The following is a 10,123-nucleotide window of genomic DNA, read 5'->3' as shown; positions in this document are numbered from 1 at the left end:
TCAGTACATTTCTCTTGGACTATTTCTTGACAGTTTGGTCTTTCTTCTTTTCATCTCCATCCTTCTGTAATTCTTATTACTTCCTTTATAGCTTCACCACTGTTTGCTTTCAAGAAATGGTTTCCTCTTATCTCTGAAGTCCTTTCATGCTTCCCTTGGCTTTTGGCCTTCCTTTCTTAAAGACCTGTTGCCTTGTGGCCTTGATCCGAAGCAAACTTCTTTGGCCTTATTGAACTCCTACTAATGACAGAAGTGGATACTATTAGATACAGCTTGAGAAAGGTAGCATCCTTGGGATATGCATTGAGAGGTCCACTAGTCTTTTAGGACGTGACATGCTTTCAGGTTTAATAAACCAGTAGTGCGATCATAAAAGGTATTCGAACAGTTCCGATATTACCTCTTTTAGGAAATAAATTTGCTTTTGGTTGCTTGAGTCATGCAATTTGAATATTCTTGGATCCCTTTGTGCCGAATGCTTCTTACCCCAAGTTGCAGAAAGGATATGGAAATTGTATTAAATGGGCTTTGGAGGCTTTGCCCAAGGAGAGTTTTGAAATAAAGCGCCATCCAATTGTTTTAGTGCCCAAGAAAACTGATGAATCCTCGGCTTTTTTTGGGGTAGGTAGGCATTATTCCAACTTTGGACACAGGGCCTCAGCGATCTTTTCGGTACTTTCTCTCTCCGATCTCCATTTCTTCATCATGGACGTTCCTTCCACTTTTCCTTCCATTTCTTTTTTCTTCTTCCTTCTGTTTGTTTTTGTTCTTCCTTTATCTCCTGTCCTTTCGTATTATGGTTTTATCTTTCTTCTTTGTCTGGCATGTCTTCTCTTTCTCCACATGTTTTACCACCTCTTAAAGTTTATTCTTACTTCTTCGTTTATATTTTTTTTCTCTTGTCTTCTACTCTCTTTATTTGTTTATTTTCTGTCTTCCTTACTCTGAGCTTTTCTTCTCTTCCATATCTTGTGTTTTATCTCTCCACCTTTTTCTTTTACTTCTTTCCCTTAGTAGCTCTTTTCAAAAAGCTTATCTTTCACCTCTTTGGTCATCATTCCTTGAGGAGTACGCGTTCTTCATTAATCATTGTATATGCATTTCTTGTTTTTTATCTTTTTATTGAGTATCAGTGCTCTCTCAAAAGACAATAGTGGTGCATCTTGGAAATGAAGTACTTTCTATAAGTATTGGAGGCTCCTTTTAAGGGGCAGCGTTTTGTACTTAAATCGCAAATAGGAATTTTGGGTTGTGTGGATGATGAGAAAAGGATGAATGGATACAGTACTTGCTTATTTACTTCATCCGATAACTCCCTTTCTTTCACTCTCTTTTTTTTTTGCCATTTACTTCATCAGGTAACTCCCTTTCTTTCACTCTTTTTTTTTTGCCTTTTTATTTCTTTCACTATTGTAACCTATTGAATATGCTTGAAAAGTAAATGTTGTTGTGGTACTTGTTTGAGTTGGCTGCATTGAGAATTTGAGATGTTATTGCGAAGTCACGAATTCCTATTTGGCACCCAAACCAAATAAAATAGGACCGAAACTCATACTTGTCAGGCTTTTGTTTTCTTGTTTCTTAGAATCAATGGTGTAAGACATCTATATCTCATATCAAGTCCCTTGCTGGGAATGAGAATGTATCTAGTTATTTAAATGTGTTACGTTATTCGGATTGCGGGAGGTTTTCTGGGCGTTTTAAGTGTAGAATGGCTGAACCCTGGCTCCCCATCCTTCATAGACTTTCCTTTCAGTTTCTTTCAAAGGTTTTTAAAATCATAGTCCATAGTTCTGAACAATTTTTGAAACAATGATTTCTTGACCAATTTGCGGGTTCAGACAAAATTGAGTGGCTTCATGCACAATATCAGTGCTATTGCTTGCTCGTGTTACCAATAGGATCAAATAAGTTACAGATCCCCCAAAAAAGATAATTCGGAGAGGCACCAACTGATAAACACTATTACGTTGTACTTCGAAAAATTTCACATGATATATGTTCTGTCTGTGCTTTGAAAGCAGTGGCCCTACTCAATCTTAAATTCATTGTAGGGAAGGTACCCAAATTGTGAGATAAGTTCATCGTAGGAAAGGTACCCAAATTGTGAGATAAATTCATTGCAAGGAAGGTACCCAAATTGTGAGACTTATATAATGTAATCACAAGAGGAAAAGGCTTCTATACTTCAACTATGCTTCCCTTACCATCCAGCCATCTAATTTTGATCAAAAGAGCTACTCACCGTTTGATCTTAAATCTGACGTCTCAATGTATTTTATTTTTAATTTTTTTTTTATACAAATTGTATAAATATGAAATTTGGTATGTGTCATCTTCCCATTGGACGTACCGATAAAAAATATTAAAAAATATTTTTTGATAAAATGTAATGACCATAATATCCCTTGAAACTTTCAAGGGTATTTTGATCATTTTATATTATTGAAAATATTTATTCATGCGAGTTTAAAAAGGATTGGACGTTCAAAATTTGGTGTCAAAATAATTTATAAAAAATAAAAATAAAAACAAAATAGTGTAAAAACATTTAGAATGGTGGGTTGAATAAGGGGAAGTATATAAGTTTTATGTTCTAGAAGAAACGTAGAAAGCTTGCCCATCACAACAATCAATAATAAATACCAAACCTGACAGAGAGAGTATGCTGTAATAAAACAAGAATGTGATATTGAATAGTTAAATGGAATAATGCCGGTGATCAGGTGAGAAAAGCCTGAAACGGGTGGGGGGTCCTTTTTCCCCCATTGGTCAGTGGGCAGGACAGGGGGATCCCCACCATCCAATGAGCTGATCCACAAATCCGATGCTGGCCATAGGAAGTGGGAACTGCCCACCATTTCCTAAGGTCGGTATTGACCTCCACATTTTCCCATTGGGAAAATCCTGGAATGCAGGCAGTTCGAATGCTCTCTCTCTCTTTCTCTCTACACGCATATCAAGAGCAATGCAAGGGGGAGGGAACATTAAGAAGGTTGGTATCTGTTACTGTAGTCAGAGTCCTCAAATGAAAATTATACACAAAAAAATGGGAATTAGGGAGTATTGAATATTGCATATGGAGGCTTATAGATATTAAAAGCAGGAAATTCAAACAAGACGCAATAAAAAAGACATCTTTCATTTAGCGAATAAATACTTCATGAAGTTCAATTCAACCCCTTAAGGTTCTGTAGTGACTGTCTCGCTTTTACAAACATCCACAGATGATGAATTGCGAAGTTCCTCCAGCTGGAAGAAATTAAAAAAGAAAATTGTGCAACAAAGTCAGATGTGAATAGTTGCAAACTTCAGAAAAGCTGCAACTGCCAAGCTAATTTTAGAATACCGTGACAACAAAGACACCAGATTGATACAAGTGAGATTTATGATTTGCCTAACCCTCACTTATTCCTAACAGTTTTGTATAGTTTTAGGGTCTACTAAGTATCCTTTTTGTGTTGTTTCTCTTTTTCTTCAACATGCACAAACGGATAAGAATATCGTGACTGGTAAACCAATTGATATGGAAAATGACATCGACTTTTCTATCTACCAAAAGTAAAACGATTGATTTGGGGTGGAACAGTTCTCAAACCCAAAGAAAATGATGACTTTGAACCTCACAGTAAAATACACAGGGAGGGATCTAACACGCAGAGGCAAACACCATGTCCAATTCCACAAATGTAACCAAATAGAAGAATTTCTCTGGATGATGCTCCAGTCGAGATTAAAAGAGGCACAGAATATTCGAATAAAGCTTACATGGTTAAAAAACAAACAAGTGCCAAACGCACATTGCTAGGTTTCTTTTTTGTTGTAAGTTTCTGTTTTATTCATAGGATTAAAGCACAAGAGATGAGATTGGGGTGGGCAGTTAAAATGGGTAAGAAATTTCCACTTGACCAACTCCGTTGTGCCCAATTCCAATAGGATAGCCCATAACATAAAACACTTGGCTCAGGGCATACATGACTTACTTTCGGATATTCTATATCTCTGAAAATGTTCAAGTGCCAAATGCACATTGCTAGGTTTCTTTTTTCGCTAAGCAAAGAACATCCCAATACTGATCAGGTTTTGTCCAGTAAAATTTTTATAACACAATCTATCATCTTTAAGGCCACCAGCACTATATGACCATGGGTTCCTGGTCTTGCATCCCATATGTTCTCAATTTTGATCTGCAATTCATATGAAACTTTAAGCAGCCCTCTTAAAGGGCTCAACCGAATTGTACAATATTTCCTTCTCTCTATTTTTCCAATTTGTCTAGCATTTTTGGGCTTTTTTGTAAGACTTGGACAAGACTTTGGGTTCAAGTCCCAGGTAAACTTGCGAAGGTCCTCAGCTGAGTCTCAAATCATGGACTCGTTTCCAAATATTAGGTTTTGGGGCATGTTGAATGTAAACAAATAAAAACAGACTATTTATTAATATCGTAGACATAGATGCTCAGATTAAAAAAAAAAATTGTAGACATATATGCTGGAGTTTAAGTGAAGATTTTGTTACCTCCTTGCACTTATCCTGGTGTATTGCCAAAAGCTCATCATATTTCAACTGCAAATCTGCTTTCTCTGCTTGTAGCTTTTCATATTCTGAAACTGATGGACCCCCTAAACTGCGTTGGATGAACCTATATGATGCATCAACAAATTTCAGGCAAGTACAAAATACACCTTATGTACCTCCCATTCAGAAAAGATATCTTTGAGTAAGTTGAGACCCAGTAATAGAGGGCTGGGTGATCTACAAAAGCAGAAACGAATGCAAGATAAACTGCAAATCCCCATAAAATATATATTTCTTCAATTCCCATTGTCCTGTCTCATGCAATATACTAAATAGAAAGGCATAATGTAGAGTGAAATCTATGAATTCTATGATATTTGATTGGCATTAACGTTGGCAGGCAACACAATTAATCAAAACTTGATATCCAGAGCCTTGTTCAACTATCAAGTCTCTTTCCTGAGAAATATGACAATTAGCCTGTACTAGGCAGAGCATATACTGGCTAAAGGCATCATTTCAGCATGAACTATCCATGCAAGTACTTCACCTCATATGAGACATCAAGAAGCAAGATTCAAATTTCAGATCATTATTAGGCCATTCATTTTTTAGTTATCCATTTACTGTTTCTTATTCTGCCAGCAAAAACATTGGGTGGCAACATGGACAAATTTGGTTTACTGCTTGGTCACCCACAATATTGAGTGGATTATATAAAATGAGTGGCCAAATCTGCCCTGTTCTCAATCATCATCATCATTTTAGCCTTGTCCCAATTATTTGGGGTCGGCATACATAATCTTGATTCGTCATTTTGCTCTATTAAAGGCCATATCCTCAGAGAGGCCATAAGTCCCCATATCTTTTCGGACTACTTCCAACCATGTCCTTTTGGGCCTACCTCTTGCCTTTTCAGTTCTTCTACTTGAACTAACTTGTACCTCCTAACAGGTGATGTACTTGGTCATTGCCACACATGGTCAGCCCACCTAAATCTACTCTCTCTCATTTTATCGCCTATTGGTGTCATGCCTAAATTCCTCTTGCATATATTCATTTTGAATTCTATCCCTTCTTGTCTTTCCACTCATCCATCTCAATATCCTCATTTCCACTACACTCATTCTATGAGTATATTGTTTTTTGTCCGTTCAACATTCTGTCCAGAAAGCAAAGCTAGTCTCACCGTTGTCTTATAGAGCTTGCCCTTCAGCCTCATTAGTATGCGACAATCACATAAAATTCTAGTTGCACAACTCCACTTCGCCCACCCAACTCTAATTCTGTGTGTGACATCTTCATTGAACTCTCCATTTTCCTGGATTATCAACCCAAGATATCGAAAGTGCGGTTTTTTGAACTTCCTGGCCATCAATCTTGACTACTTCCTTGTCTCTACTCCTATTATTACTAAACTTGCACTCCATATACTATGCCTTTGTCCGACTAGTCTTAAAACCTTTTGGATTCTCGAGCATCCCTCCAAAGTTCTAACTTTGTATTTTGAGTATTTAAGCCGTTTCGGGTCACATCAATCAAAACCATTTCAGTCATGTTCTCAATATAAACAATACTAATATTCATGACTCTCTACATAACAACAAAAATATCAAAAATGGAAACTTTGAAAGTGCTATGCAGGTCAGAAGCTGTTCATGACAGTCTTCTTTTCTTTTTTTTTTGAAGTTAACATTGTATTAATAATAAGCATGTACAAGTACAAAAAATGGCATGCCACGCAAGGGAGAAATATGACTAATTCTAGGCTTTTCATGGAATAAGAACACTTAAGCCGAATTCAAATATGGGAAGACTTGCATACACCTATTTTCCCATATGCCACTCTCAAAAGACCATATTTGTCCAAACAGGATTTGTTTGCCTCAAAGTTTGGGGATGGTGTTAAATACACTAGATGAACGCCTAAAAAGAAAAAGAAAATGATTTCAACCACATCTAGCCCTAGATCTAACAGTACACCAAAACAGACAGCTGATGTTAACCCAATATCTCTCTCTCTTCAGAAAACCATTTTTTTTTTTCCAATTTCTTTTATGGGCATGTTCACTAGGGGCAGCACAGGAGGTGGGGGCTAACTTTTCTACAGCATTAGCCTAGTGGGTAAGTAAGTTTTTTTCTTCAAAGATATGCTAGCAAGCTGTCATATACATTTTCAATTCAAATGATTTGATAAAGGGCAACAAGAACTACATTTCAATTCACTGCAAACAGAAATTGCTTACCAAAGAAACAAACATATAACCATTCTAATACAGAGAAAAAGAAAAAGACTTACTCAATTGCAACCGATGGCTTTTCATTCTCTTCATAAAGGGCAACAAGAACTACATTGATATCAAATTGAAAGAGTTAGCTCAACAAAAGCAGGAATATGCAATCAACTACCACTTGGTATTCCAAGGTGAAAGAATGACCACAAAACCTTTGGTAAGAGCATCTAATACTCCACTTGATTCCAGATATTTTCTAAAAGCTTCCTTTTTAGCTTCATTTGCCTGCATTCAAGAGCGATATAAGATGACAACCAAAGAACCACAAGCCAAGTAAAACTGATATTAAGTATTATTGAGATACTTTATCCAAACAAAATGAAAGAAAAGAAAGGATTAATAAGATCATATGGACACAACTTTAGACATTACTAGCAATGTTCAGGGACTCGGCTAATTCGACTCAGACTCAACCCCTTGCGAGCCGAGTATTCGCGTAAGACTCAAGGTAATTAAAAAAGTAAAAAAGATATAAAAGTATATTAAATTGTGAAATCAATGTAAAAGTATTTTATAACAATTTGGATGTTTTTGATGATGACTTGTGAGTTTTTCTTGTCATATGCCCTACTTTTATATTTTCCCATTTTTTTGTATTTTTCTGAAATGTTTCCAACTTTATGTCATTTTTTTTTTAAGGAAAAGTTTATATAAGGTTGACACCTTAAAACATAGAATTAAGGTGCACCTCTAAAAGCCTTTGAAAAAGGTTGTTTTGATATTAGAAAAACATCTAATTGATCATCTTGATATCGAGATGTATAGATATGGAGAAAAAAAGAGATTTCAAGTCCTAAAAATAGTACATCTTGCAACACATTATTTGGACCGTCCATTTTCAAGATATTCATCCATTTATAGTTTGGAAAAGTATACAAGGAAACCATTTATCTTTGGTACAAGGTGGTCACAATTAATCTTGACCATTTGTGAAATTGGGTGGCTACATTTATTGCATCGACCAAGCTCAAAGTTCAAAAGAATCTTTCTTGACCTTTGCAACGCATCCAAGCTATCTGATTTCATATCAGATGGTTATAAGTAATTGTGACCTCCTTGTATCAATGGTAAATGATCTCATTGTATACAATCCCTTATACTTTTACTTGATTTGAACCATTTTAGGAGTTTAAAATTTTATAATTAGAAATAAAAAAAGATACTCGCACCATCCTAAGAAATTTTGGCACCAAAATTGCATCTCATGGCAAAGTTTGGAAGTGCACCTTAGTTTAATTGTTTAAGGTTGCAACCTTATGCAAACCACACCCTTTTCTAAATCCAGTTTTATATAATTCTTCCAGTTTATTTGGACTTTCTATTGTTGTTTTTCTTTTTAGTTTGATTTTTACTATTTTTATATTATTCTTAATATTCTTTTAGGGATTTTTTTCTCCTTGTACACTACAGTTCACTTGGACTCACCCAAGTACCTCAGCTCGGGCAGGGCCGAGTCTCGAGCGCAAGCTGATTTCTGAACATTGAATACTGGTTTAAAGGGTGTCTATAGATTGAATCATATGGCAATTGAATGTCTATAGAGTGCATAAGATCCACAAGAACTTCATTTAAAATTCAAATGTGCAGGTTCTCCTCACTCTAGTTTACTAAGAATATCTCAGACTGATGGTGTATTTGCAATTGGTAACAATATAACTTGCATTCCCTTTTCTAATAAAGGATTCATGAACACAAAAATGAGGAAACCCATCTCCAAACCAGATCACAATTTATCATAATATAGTTGGCCAGCACTGCAGCCTTTCAAAATAACATAATTGCAGGTGAGATCCCTAATTCCTTGTCTGATGCCACACCCAATAATTTTACAAGAGAAATCACACCTAAAGATTTCGTCGAAAAAAATGGTTATAACTGAAATTCCAAAGATCTAAAGATAGGACAACCCAAAATATAACACTCCCAAAAGATCCAGCAAGGACCCAGATCTTAGGTAAGAAGATGCCAAAAACTGAGCCCCAACTTAATTATTCACGTCAACATAAAGAATGAACAAGAGTATGTAACTTTGAGATAAATGCACATTAAAGATCACACCTGCAAATATCACAGAAGTTGCGGACTAATAATAGGCGAAACCAACAATCCATTTACCAAAAATTTCACAATAATTTCAGGCCAAATGGGAAGGAGAACAATTATAGAAAACCATCATCAGATCAATGTAAATAAACTCAAATTCGACATTGACCCAGATCAAATGAGAACAAAGGAAAGATTAAGAAAGCAATAACAGAATAAAATACGTTTTGCATCTTCCACTTGAGAGAGAGGGAGATATATAAAAATGGTGAAGATGGACTCACCATTTTCAAAGGAGAAAAAGAAAGGAGAGAAGAACCAAATGCTTGGAGGCTTTCTTGTTTTCAAGGCTCATAAAGTCTGAGCAGAGGCGTGAAGTAGCAGCGGTCACGGGAAGCGTCAGCCATACCCATCCCCTCTCTCACTACTCTCTACTCTCTACTCTCTACTCTCTACTCTCTACTCTCTACTCTCTCTCTCTCTAGTCAAAATAGAGGACCGCCATACCTCTCTCTCTCTCCTTCCCTCCTGTCTCTCTCTACTCCGGTCTCCCTTTCTCTCTCTAGTTCTGTCTCTCTCTCTCTACCCCGGTCTCTCTTTCTCTCTCTTGGTGTCTTTCTCTGTCTTAGTGATATAAGTGAGGTGAGTGTCGTAATCGTAAGAGGGAAATAGAGGTCGTTTATGTACGAACCAGACGAAATCCTGTTATTTTAGAGAAACTCACGAATCCGTCATTTTCAGTGGAGTGAGTAGCGCACCCAGCATTTTAATATTCCACCAAGTACGACAAAATTCGTGTGGATTACTAAAATAGTGGGTGCCCAAGTTGTTACAGATTGTGAAAAGGACGTTACAAGATACCAATTAACCCTAGTGGGTTTATTTTACGGAAATTGTTTTATGCGTACACAGTGTGAAGCTGCCGCTCAAAAGTTATGAACAAATCATTTTAGTAAGTTTATGTAAGATTGCAACCTAAACCTAAAGAAGTGTTCGCCTAAAAATCTAATGCAAACGAGTGTTTTGAAATTAAAAAACCTTCCAATTGATCATCTCAATCTTGATATAAAAAAGTTTAACTCTTAAAAATAAATAATGTAGCTTGTCAAAGTTATCTGGACAATCTATTTTCAAAATTTTCATATGTTTTTTAAAATTTTAAATTTTGTAATGGACAATGATTTTTGTAAGTCCTTTAACTTATATGGGAAATGCACCGCCTTCTCAATAACCTAGTTTTGAAATGGATTTTTTTAAGGAGCTTACAA

The 10,123-nt window shown here is 36.1% G+C and overlaps 1 protein-coding gene across 5 annotated transcripts; it reads right to left on the bottom strand.

The window, feature by feature from the left end:
* Positions 1–2,639: 2,639 nt before the first annotated feature.
* Positions 2,640–9,553, bottom strand: LOC18429327 (c-Myc-binding protein). Of its 5 annotated transcripts, none has more exons than XM_088861315.1 (5): positions 9,080–9,103; positions 6,965–7,037; positions 6,818–6,866; positions 4,519–4,642; positions 2,640–2,948 (listed from the first exon to the last, which is right to left on the bottom strand). In XM_088861315.1, the coding sequence occupies exons 1-5, from the start codon at positions 9,086–9,088 to the stop codon at positions 2,865–2,867; spliced, it is 339 nt and encodes a 112-aa protein (XP_088717441.1). In that variant the 5' UTR covers positions 9,089–9,103; the 3' UTR covers positions 2,640–2,864. The 5 variants fall into 5 exon arrangements, with proteins under 5 accessions (XP_088717441.1, XP_088717442.1, XP_006838676.2 ...); XM_088861316.1 differs by lacking the exons at positions 2,640–2,948; positions 9,080–9,103 and adding exons at positions 2,988–3,252; positions 9,140–9,553; XM_006838613.4 differs by lacking the exon at positions 2,640–2,948 and adding an exon at positions 2,988–3,252.
* Between the last annotated feature and the right edge of the window lie 570 nt (positions 9,554–10,123).

This window comes from Amborella trichopoda, chromosome 3, assembly GCF_054954075.1.
Source record: "Amborella trichopoda isolate Santa Cruz 75 chromosome 3, AtrichopodaSantaCruz75HAP2 v2.0, whole genome shotgun sequence".
Taxonomy (NCBI): Eukaryota; Viridiplantae; Streptophyta; class Magnoliopsida; order Amborellales; family Amborellaceae; genus Amborella; species Amborella trichopoda.
The sequence above is the reverse complement of the archived record's forward strand: the minus strand, read 5'-3'. Positions and strand labels throughout refer to the sequence as shown.

Bases quoted from the DNA above. Each gene is read 5' to 3' on its own strand.
- LOC18429327 (XM_020664162.2), bottom strand. The intron at 6,867-6,964 runs GTTTTGTGGTCA...ATATCAATGTAG, and splicing joins ATTAGATGCTCTTACCAAAG to TTCTTGTTGCCCTTTATGAA. The intron at 4,188-4,518 runs GTAACAAAATCT...TATGAATTGCAG, and splicing joins ACCAGGATAAGTGCAAGGAG to ATCAAAATTGAGAACATATG.